The following is a 24,664-nucleotide window of genomic DNA, read 5'->3' on the forward strand; positions in this document are numbered from 1 at the left end:
AAAGTTCTTCTCAACATATGACTTGCAGAAAGAAGGGGAAATCGATGTTCGTCAGATCAAGTCAAGTAAAATTTACCTGACCTGTTCACAAAATCTTTACCAAGAAGCAGTTTCGAGCAACTATCACACAAGATCGGTCTCCGCATATTGAAAGATGTTTGTTGAATTCAGGGGGAATTATACACACTCTACTCTTTTTCCCTTAACTAAGTTTTGTCCCAATGGGTTTTCTTAGTAAGGTTTTTAATGAGGCAGTACAACTGATCCAGTAGTATCATTTTATTTATTCAGGTCCTGAAGTACCTATTTAACATCATCCTGAAGTATGTTGTTAAACTGTGTATAATTCTAAATGTCTGAGGGGGAGTGTTATAAACCAGACATTTTAGGCCCAACCCAATACTTATGGGTTTTAGGGTTTACACTTGTGTTTATCTATATATTGTAATGTTGAATAGAATGAATGGGAAGAATTCAGTTTTATCTCTAATTCTCTTTGGTTTTTATCATGTACAATAAAGTCAACAAACATGGGATTTTTTTAGTATGCATAATTTGAAAAGGTAATGAATAAAACAAATTCTTACATTATAAATAGAACTTTCTTATTTCATATTTTATCAACTTGTGAACACAATACGTGTAAAAACAATAATGGCAATGAATGCTCAAAAACAACCAAGCAAATTCATTAAACCTTCGGTCCCAACCCCTTCAAACCTTAAACACTACAAGATAGGCTTCATCGATGAACTTGCTCCATTCATGGATGTGGCGATCGTTCTTTTTTTCACCAAAAATACCAATGACAACTCAAAGTTTGGTGATCAACTAGAAAAATCCCTAGAAAAAACCTTGACACGATTATACCCTCTCGCCGGCAGATTTGTTGAAGAAAGTCAAACCATTGACTGTAACGACGAAGGTGTTGAGTTCATACAAGCCAAAGTTAACATCAAACTTGAAGACATTCTTGGGCTTGAGGTAAATGCTAGGTCGATTAAAGAACTTCTTCCATTGAAAACAATACCTCATGACAATGTTCTTACAATTCAATTAACCACCTTTGAGTGTGGAGGTGTGGCACTTGGTGTAAGTGCTACACATAAGGTTGTTGATACATCGACGCTATGCACATTTGTAAATGAATGGGCTGCTATGAACCGCGAAGAAAATGATATCAAATTCACAACGCCAGGTTTCATTTCATCCTCCTTGTTTCCTGCCTGTGGTGTTCGTCCCATTTTAATACCATTTATTACCGACGAAGACTTGTTAAGCAAATATACATTGAAGAAACTTTCATTCAGTGAGAGTGATATATCCAACATGAAAGCAAAGGCAATTACAAATGCACGAATATCGAAGGTACAATTGGTATTTGCGACCATATGGAAAGCTCTCATTGGTGTTGATCGTGTGACACATGGTTATCTAAGAGAGTCTATACTCTTGCAGGCGATAAATCTAAGGGAAAAAATGGCTTCTCCAGTGCCCAAAAATTCTTGTGGGAATCTTTGGGGATTTTGTTCAACGGTTCTTGAAACAAACCAAGGATTGGAAAATCTTTTGAATTACTCTGTCAAGAAAACTATAGACGAATACTCAAAGGTACACCATGATAGTGAACAAGGGCAAATGATTGTTTTGAATTCTATTTTAAATGTAACCAACACTCCATTGTCAACAAACCTGATTCTTTCAACTAGCTGGTGTAAGTTCCCTTTTTATGAAGCTGACTTTGGTTTCGGAAAGCCCATTTGGGCGGTTCCTTGGACGACGCCTATGAAAAATGCAATGCTTTTGATCGACAATGCGAAAGGTAATGGAGTGGATGCATACATCTTTCTAGAAGTTAAAGACGCCCCTTATTTCAAAGAAGGTCTAGATGTAAATGTTTTTTAATGCTAGAATCAATTTGTATTGTCTACTTATCATCCGGTCGAATTATCGCTTCAGGTCTTAATGTTCTTGTTTGTTGTCATGTGTTTTTATGTACTTGTTTGTTGTCATGTGTTTTTATGTACTTGTTTGTTGCCATGTATTTTAATGTACTTATTTGTTTACTTTCTGTTTCTTGTTTAATATCAAGATTAGCATGATGTTGTTTATTTAATTTAGGGATATTGTATTTAAATAACCCCAACTTTCACCAATTGGCCAATAGCACTCTCAACTTTCGATTTGTACCACATCACTCCCAACTTTCAACTTATTGCCCAATAGCACTCCAAAACTAACCCAACACTAACCCTGTTTGCTTACATCAGTTGCCACATCACCAAACTAGTGCTACATCAGCTACCACGTCATAAAAAAGTCACATCGGCTGCCACGTCATCAAAAGTCAAGTCAGATGCCATGTCAGCGGCCACCTCAGCTGCCACATCATCAAAAAATCCACGTCAGATGTCACGTCAACACACAAGTGTCACATCAGTGAAAAACTAACTGAGTTAGGATTTAGTTAGTTTGGTGGTGCTATCGAAAGTTGAGAGAGGTGTGGTAGAAATCGAAAGTTGAGAATGATATCAGCCATTTGGTTATCCCTTTAATTAATTGCCAAACGTACCGATTAAACGGCACGTTAAAGAAAACAATCAGTATCATAATTACAATAAAAAAATCACAAGATGTATTAGAGGTAATTCAGACACATATACCAGCTATTAGTACTCCGATGCAGTTGATTGGTGAGGCCTAGCAGATCATGGCCCTTCTATTTTGGATTGTCAACCCCGTACAACATCACTCGGATGTATATATATATCCATGTGTGTATAGAGAGATAGAGGATAGAGATGTTTGAATATTAACTTCCTTTTAATAAAGGGTGAGGGTATTGATACATCCCCTAAAATTAGGTGCACATCCCCCAGAAGCAGCATATAGGACTATGAGGGGAGTATAAGGTATGAAAGCATTAAATGCGTCAGAAAAAGTGAATCTATACGCCTCTCAATGCCCGATGAGCGGCATATAAGATGGTGGTTGTTGAAGCATTAAACCCTATACGCCTCTCATTTCCCTATGAGCGGCGTACATGTACGATGTGCAAGGAATTTAAGGTATAAATACTGAGATGAAGCGAGTTCAGACTGAAAACTCTTGAAAACTCTGAAAAGGTGACTCGTATACGCGCTCATTGACCTATACGCGACTTATCGTCCGAGAAAATGTTATTAATCCAAGCATACGGGAACTATTTCATTCAAATGTTGAAAACTCACAAAATAATGATGAAAATGATGAAAATTCACAAATAAAAACGTCTGATCAAACCGTGAAACATAAAGACATCATCTTGGGACATTGGTTATGTTTTTGGCGAAGATTCGAACCAGCCATACGTCTCTGAAAGCGTTTAGTTATCCGGCGTTGATCGAGGTGAGGAGGAGGTTGTGTCTGTGCTTCGTTATGATGATGGGGATGTGCGTCCCATGTTTCCTGGTTCATAGATGAGGCAGAACCATCTTACATGGCTCAAATTATCCGCAACACGAATACGGGACTTACCATTCATATACGGAAAACCAACACAAGTTAGAGTACGAGGAAGGTGCTAAGGACTTTGAAGAAATGATAAAGGAAGGCGTAATGCACTTCTAGAAATGTTATCACGGCGAGGAGGAAGGTGTTGACGACAAAGAAGGTGCTAACGAAGAAGGTGCTAACGAGGAAGGCATTGACGACGACGAAGGTGCTAACAAGGAAGGTGCTAATGACCAGAAAACAACGAAAAAAAGGTACAACAAAAAAGGTATGACAGAACCATCACTTACGTGTTATTCGTTATATATAATGTTTATATAATTTGAGAGGGAAAAATGATTTTGTATACGTGTTATTCGTTATATATAATGTTTATTGTGTATGACATTGTCACTTATTCGTTATATATAATGTTTTTTAGGTATGAAAAAACTAGAAAATATATAAACCCGACCCGACTCGGAATTTCATACCAACTCGACCCGAAATTTCATACAAACCTGAAAATTGTGTCATACATATTAACCCAAACCCGATGTTCAACCCGAGTTTTTTTCCACAAATTAATGTATTAATTTTATTTATGTGAATTCTATTTAATTCAACCAACATACATAATTCTAATGTGCCGTTGTTTTAGGTAATTGGGTCACTTGAAGAGTTAAAGAATTGGGTATGCAAAGGAGAATTTGCGAAAGGTTACGTCATTGTGACCCAACGAACGATAACAAAAGGCAAAGGTTCGTCAGCAAGGACAGTGAACATTTGAATGAAATAGTTCCCGTATGCTTGGATAAATAACATTTTCTCGGTAGATAAGTGGCGTATAGGTCAATAAGCGCGTATACGGGTCACCTTTTCAGACTTTTTCAGTCTGAACTCCCTGCATGTGAGTAATTATACCTTAAATTCATCAAAATTCATACATGCGCACTGCTTATATGGCAATGAGAGCCGTATAGGATTTAATGCTTCAACTACCACAATCTTATACGCCGCTCATAGGGCAATGAGAGGTATATAGATTCACTTTTTCTGACACATTTAATGCTTTCACACCATATACACCCCTTACAACCCTATACGCTGCCTCTGGGGGGATGTGTACTTAAAAAGTAGGGATGTATCAATACCCTCACCCTATTTAAATAGAGTTCCATATGGTACATCCTAATCATTGCACAATCATTGGCTGATAACCAATGATTGACACTAATTAGGTGTGTCTGAGCGCCAGCCGTATAGGGCTAGGGCTGTCCAACTGCTCGACGATCGAGGAGGATCGCTTGACGATCGCTCGAAAAATGCTCGTTCGATTCCCACTCAGTTTGTAAATGAGCCGCTCGGATCGGTTCGATTCAAATTCAATCCAAGCATGATCAAAGGTCCGCTCGCTCATCGATCGCTTGGTTTCACTCAAATTATTTTTATTAATATATATATATATATATATATATATATATATATATATATATATACTATAGACTGTAAAGATTAAAAGCACAAAAAATATACTAGCCCAAAAAATTAAAAGCCCAAAATATATACTAGCCCAACTTACTAGTTAATATCAAAATCTAACCCTAAATCCCTAATTTCTAAAACAATCACATTGACTCATAAACTGATTGTTCGGAGATCTGCATATCACCGCTGCCAGTTGCCACACACCAAAATCTAACCCTAAATTCCTAATTCCTAAAACAATGTCATAATCTAATCGTTCGATCAAGCGGTAACTCGAAGAGCACAACATCTATTGTTAAGAACATTGTTAGAACCATGATTTTAGTTATGTATTGCTTTTGTTAGTAAGGTGTTGGACATGTTTTAATTAAGTTAGGATTTGTTTTTGTTGAACGCAGCCTTATAATTCAATCGAGCGAAAATGATCCGCTCGATTCAAATTCAATCCGAGCATGAGCATCACTTTTGTGCTCGGTTTTGCAAATTCGATCCGATCAGATCGGACCGGTTGTAATTCAATCCGAGCACGAGCGGACCCTCGATCAGATCGGATTGGCTCATGAACACCCCTATATAGGGCTATGAGAGGCGTATAGGCGGGCCCATTTTCAATCGTATTGGGCAATAAGGAGAGTATAGAGTTTGAGGATGTGTAGATACTTTTGGGGATGTGTGGATACTTTCGCCCTTAATAAATGTTTTTATTTTCTTCACATGTTTGTACAAACTCTTTTATGCTTTTATTTTCTTCACATGTTTGTACAAACTCTTTTATTTTCTTCACATGTTCGTACAAACTCTTTTTTTTTTTCTAAATTAATGTTTCTCTTTCTTTTAGATGCTTTCACATTTCTTTTTTTTTTTTATTCTTTTGGAGAAGAAATTTTTATAGCATTCCAACCGTTTCAACGACTCTAACTTTCAAACATTCTTTTTTTTTTTCTAAATGGATATCCTAAATTCACCCTCTTTATCATCGCAAGATGTTGTAACGGTTATTTTCGTGATGCAGCCTACAATGGTTTGGTTCATGATTAAGTCGCCAAGGGAGCCATTAATGGCGAAGATCTTTTCAAATGATGACTTCGAATAGGCAAATGGTTATTCCAAAGGATGGCAAACGACGTGGAACATCAGATGTCGTGGTTCCCATTGACGTCAAAAATTGAAAAATGTCAAAAAGCCATTGGTTGATATCAATTCACATTATACTCGTCAGGAATTTTTTTTTCTGTGGGTTCACTGTTTTTAGATGCTCCAATTTCACCGTCCTTCAAATCATATTTATAAAAATTTGTTCACATGTAGAGGCCCGATTAAAATATTTCTTGTTGGGTTTTGAGTTTTATCCAAAACTTGACATAGATTTGGTAAGATGAAAAGGTTGTATGTTAGAAATAAGATGAAACTGTTGATGGAAGCAGCAGTACAACTTTATTAAGTAGTTTAGTGTGAAATCTACCATCTATTCACGAATAAAACTTGATGTTGACTCTAGGAACCCTTTCAAAGAGAATATATATGGCCTAAATATCTAGTCTCATTTACCTTGTCATTCTCTTTGGATCTATTCTATAGAAAGGATTTGTAGTATAATTAAAAATTGTTTGAAATATGGAAGTTATATGGTTGTAGTCTCTTTTAGTCGGACAACGGAGGAGGGAGTCCGGCAATGGTGGAGGGTGTACTCTGATTTTGATCATAACCCAAGTATTTTTATATAGACCTTTTTACACTTAGGTCCCCACCTAATTGTAGTGCAATATAAACACTTCACCTATTGTATTTATCTCATAAATATAATATTATCATTTAACATTTAAATGATAATCACCACTTATCCATTAACTATTTCTAAAACAATTAATATATAAAATAACTAGGTTAGAACCCCGTGTATTACACGGGTTGAATAAATGTAATTTTATATATTAAATAATAAAAAAGTAATATCTTTGAGAACCCTGTGTATTGTACGGGATGAGTAAATTTAATTTTATATATTAATTAATAAAAAAATTACGTTTTTAAGAACCTCAGGTGTTATACGGGTTGAACACATGTAATTTTATATACCAAATAATAAAAAGTTATATCTAATATAAATCTTATGTATTATATTGATTGAATAAATCTAATTTTATATACTACATAATAAAAAAGTTATATTTTTAAAAAACTCTGTGTATTACACGAGTTGCATAAATGTAATTTTGTATAGTAATATCTTTAAAAAAAACTAACGCATATACTCGATATACGATGGATGGGGTGATTGCGATGATGGTTCTTATAAATGTTACGTAAACATAGTGATTACCGTATTTGAGTTGAGAATTGAACACGGAAATAAAAGTATAGAGCCAATAAACATTGATTAATATTTCTCTTTACTCCTTATAAACATTTTTTAAATAGGTTCTACACTTAACTACTTTAGTTTAATAAAATAAATAAATCATTTACATTATATTAATTTATATCAAAGGGATTAGTCCAAGCGCTATGTGATGTGTTTACCATATAAAAACGCACGTTTTGACGTATCCGATTGAACTCAATATATCGTATAGTTGCATTGCGATTGAATCAAAGCGTAATGTAAATCGAATTTATATCGTACAATCATAACGTATTATACGCGACCCGACTAACTCGAATTTATATCGTCAAGGCAAAAACTCTTAAGGGGGTCAAAGTGGCATTTACAAAGTTCATAAAAAGTTAAGTGGTTAAAAATTGCGTTTTCTGAACTTAAGGGCTAAGAAAGGGTAAAGATAAAATTTGATAAAGTTTTGGGATAAGAATGAAACTATAACAAAGTTATAAATATTATAAAATATTATATTATCTTCTATACAAATTGTTTAAATTTATATTAAATTTAATTTTATAATTATTTTTTAATTGATATTAATTATTTATAAAAATAGATGGCTTCAATGAATGACATGTGTCCATTCATTGGTTTCTTTTATTATATAGTATAGACTAGGTTACAACCCCGTGTGTTGGGTTGAATAAATGTAACTTTATATACTAAATTAAAACAGTTATTCTTTAAAAATCTCGTTTATTACACGGGTTGAACAAATGTAATTTTATACATTAAATAATAAAAAATTATATATCTAAGAACCCCATGTATTGTACTCAATAAATGTAATTTTGTATACCAAATAATAAAAAAAATATATATCTCTAAAAATCATGTGTATTACACGAGTTGAATAAGAGGGTGTTTGGGATTACGTTTTGAAGTGATTATTTGATTATTGTGTTTTTAAAATATAAATAATCTAAAAAAGTGTCTGGATGAAAAAGTGATTATCTGCCTCTAAAACGCAGTTTTGGAGAAGCATGTACCTACATGCTTTTTCAAAACGCAGTTTTGAAAACGCAAAACTTATTTTGAAAACACAAAATCTATTTTGAAAACGCAACACTAACCACCCCCAAAATGTAATTGTATAAACTAAATAATAAAAAAGTTATATTTTTATAAAACTCGTGTATTGTACGGGTTGAATAAATCTAAGTATATATACTAAATAATAAAAAAGTTATATCTTTAAAAAACTATGTATTACCCGGGTTAAATAAATGTAATTTTGTAACACTGTGTATTACACATGTTGGATAAATGTAATTTTATAAACTAAATAATAAAAAAGTTATATCTTTATAAATCTTGTGTATTATACGTGTTGAATAAATCTAATTATATATACTAAATAATAAAAAAAGTTATATCTTTAAAAACATCATGTATTACACCGGTTAAATAAATGTAATTTTGTATAGTAAATAATATGCTATTAGATTCGGTTAAAAATCATAAATTTGGTTCAGTTTAATTCGAATCGAATAATAAACTTGGTTAAGTTTAATTCGAATTGATTAGAACTCCAATTTGAAAATTCAAAAACAGAATTATATTATTCGCTTCTCTTCCTATTTAGTGTTTTTTTAAAGGTTGGTCTAATGTCTAATAAGTTATTTTGTATATTTTGTTTGTATTTAAAATTTTTGATATGAACGTATCATTGTTTTTTTTAAGTTTAAGGTTATTGTTTTGTGCTATTATTTAAAAAATATCTTAAATTTATAATTTAAATTTTGAAGATAATGTTTTATTATAAAAAATAGAATGATTCTATCCGATATTCAAAGTAAGATAAGATTTAATATTAATTGATTATTTATTATTTAATTAATTGATATAAGGATAAGTATAAAATGTGGGAATTTAAAACGTAGACGCCTTCAATGAATGACACATGTCAATTATTGATTTCTTTTATTATATAGACTAGCGGTAAGACCCGTGTGCAAACATAGGTCGTTTCTTATAAGACCATGTATAACACATATTGATAGAACATATAGATACATGTATAGATATTGTACCAAAACGTGTTATCTATTATAGCTAAAGACAACTAGAAGTACATATAAAAGATGGCTAACAAAGTTAATAAAAGATGTCTAAAATATGTCTAACAAACTTAATAAAATTCATCAGCCCATTGACAATGTAAATTGTTTAACCAAAAAGACAATATAAACTGTTTATAGACATAAGTACATATAAAATATGTCTAACAAAACTTTATAGAATTTGAATACAACTTAAGTTTCAACAAACATTAATTACAAACACACAATCACCTGCCTCAACAACTTTCAGAAAGTATAGATAGGTGTATAGAAATTGTAATATATCAGTTATATATGACTATTTCCATTCTCTTATCCAAAACAAAAGTTCGTCACCAAAAACAGTATTTTGGTTCTTCAGATAACCAGCTTTGACATTTTTATAAGTATTCATTGAAGCACCAATTCAAAGCGATCCTGGAACGGCTTTTGTACAAACCATAGATCACCTTGGTATAAAAAAAAACCTATCTTGCCATGGGTAAAAATCATAACTATATAATCAACACTCAAATAAGTTTATGTTGACTTTAAGTAGCAAAATTCAAATTAAATCAATGTCCAAATACTCTACAGTTTCTTCGAAATGAAAATATACATGAGTGATTATATTATTACATACAGAAAATTCATGCATATTTAAATGTATCTTCTCATAAATAAGCATAAACAAAACTTCAGCAGTAGTAAACCACTAAATGTATGAAAATAGAAAACTAATTTACCTAAAAGTCAAACCACTGTTTGACCAACGTCTGTTTGACCAAGGTCAAACCACTGTTGACCAAAGTCTATTTGACCAAAGTCAAACCACTGTTTGCAAAAAAAGACAACCACTGTTTTCTCCATAAAACATTGTTTTAACCCAACAGTGGTTTCAAACATCTGTTTTCATCAATCTTTGGTCAACAGATGCATCAATCATCACTGTATCAACACATGTATCGACTATGCATTCACAAAACTGTTTAAAGAGTAAAGACGAATAAATAATCACCTCTTGGCGCTATTTTACTTTTTACTAAGGTTATTTTCCAACCATGCAATCATACCATTATATCACCAACAAAATTCCATACAATACATTAAATTTAAAACAGCTATTTGAAAATACTCTAAACCAAGCATTGTACTACACAAGCGACTATACTTAACCATTTTTAGTTATTACAACTACTTGGAAGTAATTCGAAAGACTCAAATGACTATACTTAACCATCTGTTCGACCAAAGTAAATGCATCCGGGACCTAGATCTTCACCCACACGCATACCGTCCACCACACATATCCCAAAATACCCTTCAGTTCGCCTTCTCATTACTCCCTAAATTACAACAAAAATGCACTCCAAAGTTAATTTAGAACATTGGCAGAGTTGGTAGAAAAAAATTTAATAATATACAACAAATTAATATATGATGGCAGCCTTGACCTGCTCATAAGTTGCCGCCTTCTCAATTCTTTTTAGTTAAAAAAAAAAACAAATCCGACCCACCCGCCCATTTTGCCACATCCGGTTTCAGTTCTTTTTAGTTAAAAAAACAGACACAAACCATGAACCATCATGCATCTGTATTTTCTCTAGGTATCCACTTGCACCCGTAAGGAAATTTTCGATCTCTTTCCTTCTATGCCTGGGGTATAACTTCTTAAACAACACAAGGGCCTGGATTGATGATGATGTGCCCTCAACATACCTGATCAACAAATTTTAGAAGTATCTTGAAAATTCAAATTAACCATGTCGATATATATAATGTATGGAAATGGTAAATTATATTGACGTCTTTCTCGTGCTCAATGACGATGTCCGCAAAGAACTCGGTAGGATTGAGAATCTAATATCGAACAAAAGAATACGTTGAGTACAATATTGAATTTTGTATCTTAGAAAACAAATATTATTTTTATGACTTAGATATATACCTCTAGCCAATCTGATGAACCTGCTGGTTCCCATGCGGCTACTCCACCGTTTTTGCTCTATATTTTCGTCAGTTATAACTCGTTAGAACCGGATGGCGCCTTGTATGCATTATAATTTTGCTATATTTATAAATTTTCTTCTAGTAATGTACTCTGACCTATAAGGAAAGTATTATGTTGACAGCATCATACAGTTGCGCGGGTTGCATTTTCCCGCCAACAATTTCTAGTGGCATTGTTGAAAATAGAAGGCAACACTGGGACCGAATATAGGTAGACAGTAAGTAGATCATATAGAGAGGTTTTTTTTTAATAATATGATTATGCACTTTTATATAAACTTTATATATATATCATACACCTTCAATGCCTCTGCGGTACTGCGGTACAGTCTGAAACTTGCCATCCATGATCTTGATCCGAAAAGGTCCACGACCCTTTAAATACGCTGGTGCATGCTTTTGACATAAGTACATATAAAATATGTCTAACAAAACTTTATAGAACATATAGATACATGTATAGATATTGTACCAAAACGTGTTATCTATTATAGCTAAAGACAACTAGAAGTACATATAAAAGATGGCTAACAAAGTTAATAAAAGATGTCTAAAAGATGTCTTCTCTAGGTATCCACTTGCACCCGTAAGGAAATTTTCGATCTCTTTCCTTCTATGCCCGGGGTATAACTTCTTATACAACACAAGGGCCTGGATTGATGATGATGTGCACTCAACATACCTGATCAACAAATTTTAGAAGTATCTTGAAAATTCAAATTAACCGTGTAGATTATATATATATATATATATATATATATATATATATATATATATATATATATGTATATATATATATATAGGATAAAGATCTGTTAGGAACCACCCTTTATTGCGAGAACCGCGAGAACCAATGTGAACACATGGCAAATTTGTAATTAAGTGACATCTAATAAAAAACACGCACTCCTCTTATTTCATCCCCTGTTCACTATCGTCATTTACATTCTAGGGTTTCGCTGGAGATTTTTCATAATCAGCGACGGAGATCTTCGGCGGTGACTAATCTCTCTAGATTCACGGCGGCGATAGGCGGCGATATACACATCTTACAGGGGATTCAATTGGGATACTGATTTCGGCGTTTGTATACTGATTTCGGCTACACATGGCTTTGTCTGACTCATCTCGTGTTGGAGTTGAACCTACGGCATCTGATGATCATCATACAACATTGTCTGCATACAATCCACATCCCGATTCTGGTTTTTTTGGCCCATCTGATGTCAATTTCAATCCTATTTCTGCCGTGGGTCCATCTGATGTTGATGTCAATACCTTACCTGCAGTTAATCCAAATGAAAGTTGCAATCCTGTGTTTACAACAGTTGCAAATCGACACACCTTTCATGGGTTTGAAATACAGACGTTTGATTCCATGTTTACACCAGGCAACGTAGGCTCTGAGACTGCTAATTTACCTGATCAATCATTATCAGTTGACACTGCATCTACTGGTAACACCACATCTACTGGTTGCAATTCATTCAATTTGTGACTAAATGTATTATGTTGACTGATGTATATACTTTGTAAATGATATTGTATTAACTGTTATGCACATGTGCATTATACTTACTGTAATGATGTTGTATTAAATTATATGCACATGTGCATTATGTTGATTGTAAATGATATGGTATTAAATCATATGCACATGTGCATTATGTTGCAAATTAGATTAAAAGTCTACTTTCTGTTAAATTTTAATAAGTGTAAGCCTCTAATCATGCAAAAGAATGTTTCAGTACTAATCTGCGAAAACTCAGATAGTTTTATCCTTCTATCAGGTATTAAACTTTTGATTGATTGATTGATTGCTTAAAGTTCTGTTTTTTTTTTCAGTTTCTCGAGGATTTTATCAATGGGACGGAAGTTTCATCTCTTTTGGACTGCATTCGTCTGACAGCAGGACCTTTGCATGCTCTTGATGCTGCAACACGTCCTGCATGGGCTGCTCCGGTTTCTGCAGTTTCTGGTGCGGCTTCATCTATCCCGACACTATCAAGAGCAAATGTTAATGGGCAAATGCCAAATGGTACAAACCCAAATGTTGGTCATGTCTATGGTCCCGGTACGGGTCCTGGTGGAAACCCTGGTGCATCTGCCATGTTAACTGCTTCTACTGTGGCTAGCGGAGGTGGCATGGGAATCGTTCCTAGTACTCTGTTACCGATTGATGTGTCGTTTGTTCTTCGTGGCCCGTATTGGATTCGGATAATATACTGGAAATATTTTGCGGTTAACATGAGGTGCTTTGCGGGTGATCAAGTTTGGTTGCAACCTGCAACGCCACCGAAAGGAGGTCCTACAGTTGGAGGTTCTTTACCCTGTCCACAGTTTCGGCCCTTCATCATGGAACATGTTGCTCAGGAGTTGAACGGTTTAGACCCGAATTTCGATGGTGGTCAACCATCAGCCGGACCAACTAATTCCAACAATTCGGCTGCGTCTCCTGGTCCGCAACTCTCAGCCCCAAATGTCACCCAAGCAGGCCCTACGGTAATGTCTCTCCCAGGAAACCAACCCGTGGGATTTAACCGTTCTACAAATGCCATGTCAGCATCACCAAATTCACTCTTAGTGCGTAGAGCTACTGTGACAGTTCCTGCTCATGTTAGAGGAGAGCTGAATACCGCCATTATCGGGCTTGGGGACAATGGTGGTTACGGTGGTGGTTGGTCCATCTGCTGATAATACACTTGACAGTCACAATACACCTACAAATACAGAACATCAAGAGTTGCAATTCATTCGATTTGTGACTAAAGGTATTATGATGATAACACCCATACTCGTCACTGATCATGCACATGTGCATTATGTTGATAACACCCATACTCGTCATCCGTAAACTGTTAACCATCATTATCATGAACATGCACATGTGCCAACAATCCATAATCATCACATATAAACTGTTAACCATCAGTACATAATTATGCACATGTGCATCACATTACCAACACCCCATACTCATCACCAAAAAAAATATTAAACATTTATACATCGTGCGTATACACACCATCTACCATATACCATATTAATCATAATCTTATATGCTTTTCTCTTTTTTTCTTTATACAGGAACAATTACGACTTCTACACCTAATAGCACACCATATTGGATACCCGATGTTGATGCTGCATACATCCCTATTATAAACAGTACGTTTAACAGTTGGGAGTACGTTGAATCCAATGATACTGATGAAGATGTTGATGATGATGCTAAAGACCCTGCATATATATATGAACCTGAGTAACCTCGTAGACATTCATCCAGGCGTCATAAAACATTCAACGATTCTTGATTATCCTATATATAATGACAAATAGTTTCTAATCATTATTCTTTTTGTTTACAAACATTTTGCACTGTCTGTATACGTATTCATATGTTATGATTGTGATCATGATACTTTGATATCAATTAAATTACTTATTATACATAAGCGTATGTAATTTCATTATTGACCACCTAACAAATATTACCAACATGGTTACTGTTTTGAAAAATGCACATGTGCATACATATTTACTGTTTCTCCTCACATGGTAATTGTTTCAAACAATAAACATGTGCATACATGTTTAATGTTTCACTACATATTGTTATTGTTTCGACCAATGCACATGTGCATACATGAATATATTAACTACATGTAATTCGTTTTCCTTTACATATACATAATCATATGCAATGTGGTACCCCATACGTAATAGGGTACCACATCCGTAATATGATATGCTATATCAAACTTTGCACATGTACAATACCAACATTTTCTATACCAAACAACATAATACATCGAATATTAACAAACATACCAATATACCTGAACAATCAAATAAAGTTTTAACCCATCAACCACCATATAAGACATCGTATACGTCAAACTTCTTATATCAACCATTATCGTAAAAAACTACCCACATATTACAATCAAAAGACATCAAGAAAACAAAAAAAATGTCTTTATAAATTGCATATCCACAAACTACCTACATAACATTCGCATTAGTTCACAACCTCACACCTTCTGATCTTCTTTCCATTTCATAACTATCTTCCAACACTCCTCTTGTTTCAGCGCCTCTTCGTCCATCATTTTCCCTGGTATTTTTCATCCGTTAACCTATTAATCAAATACGCCTTTGTTGTCAATCCATGAGCAGTTTCGAATAATTTTTTCCTGCATACATTACATATTTTACATTAATTATTTCATGTATGCACATGTGAAATAAACATATTACATACAATATGTACAATGTTTATGTTTTAAGGTAATAATGCACGTGTGCATATGCCTTAATACATTCATATTAACTTAATCTGACAAAATATGCATATGTGCATAACTATGCACATGTGCATTAACATGACTGACCTTATCAACAGGTTTATTTCAATAACAAAACTTAACCCTTACCAATCAAATTTCGTAATACCACCAATCATATTTAACATTAACTAGCAACAAAACCATTATGACAAACTATGCACATGTGCATAAGTTTTTTTTTAAATGTAAATGTTATTCACAGAAGCCAACATCCAAAACAGAGGCGGTCGAACAAACCACTACATCAAAACGTAAAACAACTCAACACAAGAACCTAAAGACCGGAGACTAGCAGCTACCTTATATCGAAACTACACCACTTTTCCAACTTACGGACCTATTTTTGGACCGATTCTTATACCATAAAAACCGATGGGCTTAATATTACGGATAATCTCTCCAGGTTTAACTTGAGTTTCCAAGAACCTTTTATTGTTCCTGGCTAACCATATACACCATCTTGTCATGAACATAATGCCATGTAAAGCAACTTTCACTTCTCTATCCAGATTGCAATACTCAGAGTCAATTATGATATCTTTAACCAAAAACAGGATAAAAGGACTCACCTTGCACCACTGACTGATGTGATACCAGACCCTGCACGAACAAAGAAGGTGTTCAGCTGTTTCATCGCCATCTTCACACAGACAACATTTCACGTATCCGCCCCAACAGTTTCGATCCTTGAATCACCCACATCTAACATCCATAACATCATATTGCCTGTTCCTTTTCCAGTTGTTGAGCACACCCCAGCATTCCTATTGCTTCAACGCCTCTTCGTCTAACATATGCTTAACTCTATCATCTGTTAATCCGTGTATTTTTTTGCCATAGATGATCTACAATGAGCATGTGTATCAACATTAATTTATGATCAACATATAAGATATGCACACGTGCATCATTATATACATGTGCATAAACATTAAATACCTTAAGAACCTATGTTGATAAATTATGCACATGTGCATATTAACATATTCTGACAATCTATGCACATGTGCATAACTATATATCACACAATTATACCTTATTAACATATTCCAAGATGAAATACATGTTAGCATAACTGTGCATAACCATATAGATCAAAGTCATATGCATCAACATTATCTACCTTGTTAGACTATTATTGCAAACTATGCACAGGTGCATATTAACCTATTATAACAATTTATGCACATGTGCATAACTATATAGATCACAAATTTAGTTTATCATCCTGTTATGTGTAATCATATTCTGTCAAGATATGCACATGTGCATAACTATATATCACACAATTATACCTAATCGACATGTTCTGTGTAAGCCTGTTCGGTTAGAAAATATGCACATGTGCATATCTATATAGATCACAACATTACCTAATTATCTTGTTCTGTTTCTGTTAGAAAATATGCACATGTGCATATCTATATAGATCACAACATTACCTTATTATCCTGTTCCGTGTAAGCATATCTTGTCAAAATATGCACATGTGCATAACTATAGCTATGCACATGTGCATCGACATGACATAACTTATCAACAGTTATAGTTCAGTAAAAAAAACCCTAACGCTTACCAAATCAAGTTGTGTGTTGCCCATCATATCTAGCATTATTCACGTAACATTATTCATCAAGAAAAACTACATGAACAAACACATAACTACCCCAATACATATAGTTCTATCACAACATTCGCCCCTGTTCACTCAAAAAATCATATATATAACACAATTCAATATTGCAGATATGAAACAGGTATGAAACGACTGTTTAAGTGTCATAATCACATAATAACATATCTGAATCGATGATTAAGAGTTGTATTGTCACATACGACTACAAAACAAAGTGTATGAACTTACAAATTCACAGAACGGTGCAACAACGAATCGTGATTCCGTTAGACGTGATTCCGTTAGACGCGATTCCATTAAACGACATATGTTCTTCAAATTATCCCTATCTGTACAACAAATCTTGATGATTATGGTCGTTTTGCCCTAATTTCGAATCGAAGAGGAATGTGAAATCGATGATTATGTTCTTTTTGCACTAATATCGAACATACGATGAAGTTTGATGATGAACTACTGATATTGTGGAGCGTCGAACTTGATTTTTTGTAAATCGCTGTGATGAATCGCATATTGATGATGCTTGTGGGATTGTCGGACGTGATTTCTTGATAGATTGTGATTTAGTTTTTGTTTGAAGTCCAGTAGTACAGATGCAGGGAGAGGAGGAGCGACTAATTTACAAGTTTTATGTATTTACAAAATTGCCCCCTGTTCACATTGGTTCTCGCGGTTCTCGCAATAAGGGTGGTTCTCGCATGAACCTTACCCTATATATATATATATATATATATATATATATATATATATATATAGGGGGCTGCTAGAATGAAAACCATCTCGAGTTGTAAGAACCGCGAGAACTACACCCCACGGGTGGCGTTCACCACGATTTTTTTTTTACAACTAGATGTGTAAATTATAAACACAGCCGTAAAAAAAAAAATTTAAACGCCGCGGCCGAGGGGGTAGTTTTTTACACCACAAGTTTGGTGTTTTTAATTTTTTTTGTTTTTTCTTTTTTTTTACCAAACTTGTGGTGTAAAAAACTACCCCCCGGTCGCGGCGTTTAAAATTTTTTTTTTTACAGCTGTGTTTATAATTTACACATCTAGTTGTAAAAAAAAAAAATCGTGGTGAACGCCCACCCGTGGGGTGTAGTTCTCGCGGTTCTTACAACTCGAGGTGGTTTTCATTCTAGCGGCTCCCTATATATATATATATATATAGGGAGGGGCTCATGCGAGAACCACCCTTATTGTGAGAACCTTGAGAAACAATGTGAACACAACCTAAAATAGCTAAAAAAACCTAAAAAAAACCCAACCCCCACCCCCCCCCCCCAAAAAAAACCTAAACCCCCCCCCCCCCACCCCAAGCTAAAATACTAAAAACTAAACCCCCAAAAAACCTAAAAAAATATAAAAAAAATAAAAAAAAATCTAAATTTTTTTTTTTTAATAATTTTTTATGCTCAAATCGCTACTTTTAGTGGCGAAAAAAAAATTTTTAAAAAAAAAAAATTTTTTTTTTGGCTTCGAAAAGTAGCGATTTTTATATAAAAAATATTAAAAAAAAAAATTTGTGTGATTTTTAGCTATTTTTAGGCATTTTTGGTGTGTTCACATTGGTTCTCGCGGTTCTCACAATAAGAGGTGGTTCTCGCATGATCTTCTCCCTATATATATATATATAATGTATGGAAATGGTAAATTATATTGACGTCTTACTCGTGCTCAATGACGATGTCCGCAAAGAACTCAGTAGGATTGAGAATCTGATATCGAACAAAAGAATACGTTGAGTACAATATTGAATTTTGTATCTTAGAAAACAAATATTATTTTTATGACTTAGATATATACCTCTAGCCAATCTGATGAACCTGCTGGTTCCCATGCGGCTAGTCCACCGTTTTTGCTCTATATTTTCGTCAGTTATAACTCGTTAGAACCGGATGGTGCCTTGTATGTATTATAATTTTGGTATATTTATAAATTTTCTTGTAGTAATGTACTCTGACCTATAAGGAAAGTATTATGTTGACAGCATCATACAGTTGCGCGGGTTGCATTTTCCCGCCAACAATTTCTAGTGGCATTGTTGAAAATAGAAGGCAACACTGGGACCGAATATAGGTAGACAGTAAGTAGATCATATAGAGAGGCTTTTTTAATAATATGATTATGCACTTTTATATAAACTTTATATATATTATATACCTTCAATGCCTCCGCGGTACAGTCTGAAACTTGCCATCCATGATCTTGATCCGAAAAGGTCCACGACCCTTTAAATATGCTGGTGCATGCTTTTGAAGTCACCGGAAGGTCCACGACCCTTTAAATATGCGGTACAGTCTGAAACTTGCCATCCATTATCTTAGTTAATGTATTTAAAGGTCCACGACCCTTTAAATACATTAACTAAGATAATGTATAAGAGCTTTAGAGACCTGTGAAGCTTTCATAAATTCATGCCATTTCAGTCATCTTTTTTATTGTGTATAACTCTTAGCTCCGTAGTACACATGTGTACTGCCGTGTTCTACACATTCCAACACGATAGTACACATGTGTATAATACATGGTATAGCACACATGTGACCCGCAACATTGTTGTCTTAGCTCCGTAGTACACATGTGTATTGCTGTGTTCTACTGTTCTATACATTCCAACACGATAGTACACATGTGTATAATACTTGGTATATTTACGGGATTTACTCTCTTATTATTGGAAATAATTTTCTTTCCTAGTTTTAAATAAGCAAAATAATATAATTACACTTCTACCCTTTTAATTTTAATAAAACAATAAAATCTAACCTATTAATTACAATCATGCCACCCCATTAAATAATCAAAATCATATTAATCAGCGGTCAAGATTTGTTCACGCAGTTCACTCTTGGAGGTTGTTCACGCTGGAACCTTACCCTATATATATAAATATATAATGTATGGAAATGGTAAATTATATTGACCGTTTTTGCTTAGATATATACCTCTAGCCAATCTGATGATCCTGCTGGTTCCCATGCGGCTAGTCCACCGTTTTTGCTCTATATTTTCGTCAGTTATAACTCGTTAGAACCGGAAGGTGCCTTGTATGTATTATAATTTTGGTATATTTATAAATTTTCTTGTAGTAATGTACACTGACCTATAAGGAAAGTATTATGTTGACAGCATCATACAGTTGCGCGGGTTGCATTTTCTCGCCAACAATTTCTGGTGGCATTGTTGAAAATAGAAGGCAACACTGGGACGAATATAGGTAGACAGTAAGTAGATCATATAGAGAGGCATTTTTAATAATATGATTATGCACTTTTATATAAACTTTATATATATTATATACCTTCAATGCCTCCGCGGTACAGTCTGAAACTTGCCATCCATGATCTTGATCCGAAAAGGTCCACGACCCTTTAAATATGCTGGTGCATGCTTTTGAAGTCACCGGAAGGATTGTCTTTAACCTGCACAACATATTTAATAAATAATCAACAACTATTAAGTTTTTGATGTAATTCAGAAAGGGTTGGCGGCGCAGCTTGTTGCTCGTCTACCTTCTGTTTTGATGTAACTTAACAAGTTTTCTGGTTATATTTAAATAAATGAAAAAATTTTTATTTAAAAAAAAAAAACTATTAAGTAAAAAATACAATTAACTAAGATAATGTATCAGAGCTTTAGAGACCTGTGAAGCTTTAATAAATTCATGCCCTTTCATCAAAGTAGAGCCGATTTCTTCGGTAAGATCAGTAGCCAATAGAGCTTGAATGGCGAAACCGGCATCCCACTCTTGACTAACAAAACTCTGTTTTGCAGTTAAAACTAATCTACAATCAATATACTTGTTTTGGGTATAAGAAAAATGAAGAATTCATAGATACCCAGTGAATAAAACAAAAAAATAGTGGTATAAACATATAAATCGTTGATTTTCAAGAACAATAGAATAGTTTTGGTTTAAAGGTATATGTTAATTAACGTGCACATCCAACATTTGATAAACTGAGTTGATTAAACACTGAATAGCAAACAAACTCCCGAATCAGATTAGATTTCAACAGATGTGTATTGATTAAACACTGAATAGATAAACAGATTCTGCGAAGGACTGTTTTAAGCGGATGGATTTAAAATCTGCGGATGTAATCTTCAAATGAACAGCTTTAATCGATCTGCAGATGAAGTTAAAACCAGATGGAGTTCTGCGCATAAAATTCGAGGAATATTAATTTTGCAGCTGTTTGAAACAGGTTCGGCAACACACGGGAAAAAAACTGATTTCTGTGATTCTGCAGTGGCTGAATTCAGTAATCAAAACGATTCTGCAGTGACACCAAAAGTATTTCGAACTAATTTGCGCGAACAAAATAATCACAGCAGCGAACTGATTCTACAGTGACTTTCTATGAATGAACAGACGTTTCAGATCAGTTCTGCGGACGACCAATTCTGCACTGAATGAAACTTTTCTGCAGCGAGTGTACAGATATATACGAAACTAGGTTATATACCCGTGAGCTTCACGGGTTATGAGTTGTTTTATGAAAATTTATATTTACAAAAGAATTTTATATATATGATTTCTTATAATTGGATTACCTCTTAATACTAACATTTTATTGGGTTTTGATTTTTTTTTTTAAAAACACCACTTTAACGTCCTTTCTACACGTGTTTTTCTTACAGCGCCGCCTTGCTAACGTGACCGCTACGTGACGCTTAATGTTTTATTAAATTATATATTATGAAAGACATAATATAAGACGCAAAACCAACAAAAATAAATGGTTCACTCCATTCCAACTATCATCATTAAGGCACACTAAAACTACTCTAGATTTTTTCAATTATCATCATCTTCTTATTAGGAAAATAAGTAAAGAACAGTTTAAAAGAATACAATAACACTTTTGCGGATTAAAAGATTCTTCACATGTGCTATCTATATGTAAGTGTATTTTTCTTCAACCTCTTATTCCTCGACTGTGGGCGACCTCCGGAGCATTTTGAGCTTATGTAAAATTGCAATTCTTAGTTTTGAAGCTCAATTTACATTCCATCTTTAAATGAAATAGCTCCTGCATTCGCCGTAGGAATACTTTAGTTAGTTCAATACAGTAAGAAAAAGAAAAATTATTACACGGATGCATGTCCAACCTTCACAAGAAATAAATGAAAATTTCATACTTCTTTTGCCACGAACATACATCTAGCCTTATGATCGTATCATCTAACATATTAAATTCTCACTCACTTGATAAATCTCCAATAGTAACTAACAAAAAATTACATTACCTTCCATTTTCAACATGAATTCTTGTTTTTTAAGAATTCATAGCTTGGAAATTTAATACAATTCATATACCACTAATTAATAATAATTTAACATTATAATAGATTTTTTTTTACTTATAGTAATTACATTCTTTTCCATAGTTAGGTCTTTTAGTTTTTTTTTAAACATACTATTAGTACATTTATTTCTTGCAAGTTATGTCCTTTAGCCCATTTAATGGTTAAATTTAAAAAAATGAACCCCACATAAGGACATTTTGATCATTTTACACTAAACACTTATATAAATAATCAAAAACCCCATCTCCTTCCCTCAACTCTCTCTTTCTCTACAAACTATCTCTATATACAATCTGCCACCACCGCCCATAGCACCACCACACTGCCATCACATCACCACCACCCATAGCTCCTCCACCATCAATACCCAAAACGATTGTGATTATGATGTTTCTAGCAAACAGAAGTCACTGACATTTCACATGGAGTACTTTGATTTTGTTGCAAACAAACCACTGAACCTGTTACGATTTACTATCCTTTACAAGAATGGGCAGTGACAGGTGGGATAACATTTTTTAGCATTTACGTTTCACACAAAATAAAAAACTTCTTACAGTCATTAACAATCAAAATGTAGCTCCACTTATTGTTATTAAAGTTAAAAATAACCTAAATTTCAATCCCATTTCATTTCAACCTCAATAGAAACATCTCTCTATAACTCTATTACACAAATCAATTCAAATCTCTTACAGACATTTCATTGAACAGGTGGTATGCAACTATTCAACACATTGAAATTCACCACAAAAGGATCAAAACATATCAGATTCATTTCAAGCAAATATAATAACCATAAAACTACAAATTATTCTACAATTCATCATACTTGTACTACAAATACAATACAAATTGGGAACACAAATAATTAAGGTAAAAATTATATCGAAAAAACAACCTTAAATGTAGCAACATTAAGAAGAGGGAAACAAAAACCTTAATTGTTGAAGAGATGAATGGGTGGATTAAGAGATGGCAAATTAAAGAGAAAATAACAAACAATGGAGAACATTAACTTACCTTCTGGCGGCAACAGATTGAAGAGGGATAGCAAAACCCTGATAAAAAACGAATCCATCAAGATTGCAGATTAAAATACGAAAAATAGTTAGTTAACGGAAAGTAAAACCCTAAACACAAATAACATAATACAAACCTCAAATCACTGAATGATGAATCGAATAAAAAGCAAGTGAATCGAAGAAGACACAAATGTATGGTGTAGGTATTTAGGGTTTGTGAAAAGTGTCTCAGAATGTTTGATTTGGTGAAGGATTGAGGATATTTATTGAACGAAAGCAAAACACTTATAGATGAAGATCGATTGGCTGAATCAAGGGCGTTTCCATCAGGGTTTCAAAGAGAAGATGAAAATGTGAAGAATGAATGTGTGAATACAACAAATAAACGGTCGTCTCGTCTCTCTCTGGGTTATGGAAATTGTTTTGCAGATCTGGTTTGGGGAAATAATGAATTTGAATTTTGAATGAGAAACTGTTTGAGGAAACTGGAAAGGTGGAAGTTTTCTGACGTTTGACCAGATAAGCTGGTTTGAGCGTGTAGGGTTTTGGACGTTTTCAGGGAAGAGAGATGGAGCTTTCACTGCAGGAAAAGAGATTGAGGTTTTGTCGGCAACCTCTCTCAACATGTGATTGAAGTTTGACTTTGGAATTTATTAAAAAAAAGGAAAATTCTGAAAATTTGACACATCAAGAGAAACAAATGTGGATAGCTTGTTATGTTGACACCTCAGGAGAAACAAACGTGGATTGCTTGCTATGTTGACACCTCAGCCTTTTAAGCTTTGCTTTATTATATTTAGAGATCAATGAAAAAACTCTGATATGATCAGAATTTCACTCGAAACAAACAGATATGAACTGAATAATTAAGCACACGGTAATTTCACCTCAACAACATTACAAGATACTCACCTCGTATATGCTTTTCTTTTGCTGGGCGCTCAATATGGT

The 24,664-nt window shown here is 33.9% G+C and overlaps 2 protein-coding genes, 2 long non-coding RNA genes and 2 pseudogenes across 4 annotated transcripts; 2 read left to right on the forward strand and 4 right to left on the reverse strand.

Annotated features, from left to right (window-relative positions):
• Positions 1-636: 636 nt before the first annotated feature.
• Positions 637-2,070, forward strand: LOC110911605 (pelargonidin 3-O-(6-caffeoylglucoside) 5-O-(6-O-malonylglucoside) 4'''-malonyltransferase). The gene is made up of 2 exons (XM_022156241.2): positions 637-1,368; positions 1,459-2,070. The coding sequence occupies exons 1-2, from the start codon at positions 655-657 to the stop codon at positions 1,903-1,905; spliced, it is 1,161 nt and encodes a 386-aa protein (XP_022011933.1). The 5' UTR covers positions 637-654; the 3' UTR covers positions 1,906-2,070.
• An 8,540-nt stretch (positions 2,071-10,610) lies between these two features.
• On the reverse strand, positions 10,611-11,794 carry LOC110911637 (annotated as a pseudogene).
• Positions 11,795-11,892: 98 nt separating this feature from the next.
• On the reverse strand, positions 11,893-21,204 carry LOC110886671 (annotated as a pseudogene).
• Positions 12,257-13,871, forward strand: LOC110911617. The gene is made up of 2 exons (XM_022156245.2): positions 12,257-12,845; positions 13,234-13,871. Exons 1-2 carry the CDS (start codon positions 12,497-12,499, stop codon positions 13,317-13,319), a joined length of 435 nt encoding a protein of 144 aa, XP_022011937.1. The 5' UTR covers positions 12,257-12,496; the 3' UTR covers positions 13,320-13,871.
• LOC110911633 lies at positions 15,284-18,034 on the reverse strand. Its single transcript, XR_002577206.2, has 3 exons — positions 17,602-18,034; positions 16,307-16,582; positions 15,284-15,584 (listed from the first exon to the last, which is right to left on the reverse strand). It is a non-coding gene; the product is annotated as an uncharacterized LOC110911633 (long non-coding RNA).
• A 906-nt stretch (positions 21,205-22,110) lies between the features above and the next one.
• On the reverse strand, positions 22,111-24,398 carry LOC110911642. Its single transcript, XR_002577219.2, has 3 exons — positions 23,848-24,398; positions 23,712-23,749; positions 22,111-22,411 (listed from the first exon to the last, which is right to left on the reverse strand). It is a non-coding gene; the product is annotated as an uncharacterized LOC110911642 (long non-coding RNA).
• Positions 24,399-24,664: the final 266 nt, after the last annotated feature.

This window comes from Helianthus annuus, chromosome 2 (genome assembly GCF_002127325.2).
Source record: "Helianthus annuus cultivar XRQ/B chromosome 2, HanXRQr2.0-SUNRISE, whole genome shotgun sequence".
Lineage (NCBI taxonomy): Eukaryota > Viridiplantae > Streptophyta > Magnoliopsida > Asterales > Asteraceae > Helianthus > Helianthus annuus.

Coding starts and splice junctions, on each gene's coding strand:
- LOC110911605 (XM_022156241.2), top strand. CDS start 655: ATGGCAATGAATGCTCAAAAACAACCAAGCAAATTCATTAAACCTTCG. Junction 1,369..1,458: donor CAAATGCACGAATATCGAAG/GTACAATTGGTA, acceptor ATACTCTTGCAG/GCGATAAATCTAAGGGAAAA.
- LOC110911617 (XM_022156245.2), top strand. CDS start 12,497: ATGGCTTTGTCTGACTCATCTCGTGTTGGAGTTGAACCTACGGCATCT. Junction 12,846..13,233: donor AGTTGACACTGCATCTACTG/GTAACACCACAT, acceptor TTTTTTTTTCAG/TTTCTCGAGGATTTTATCAA.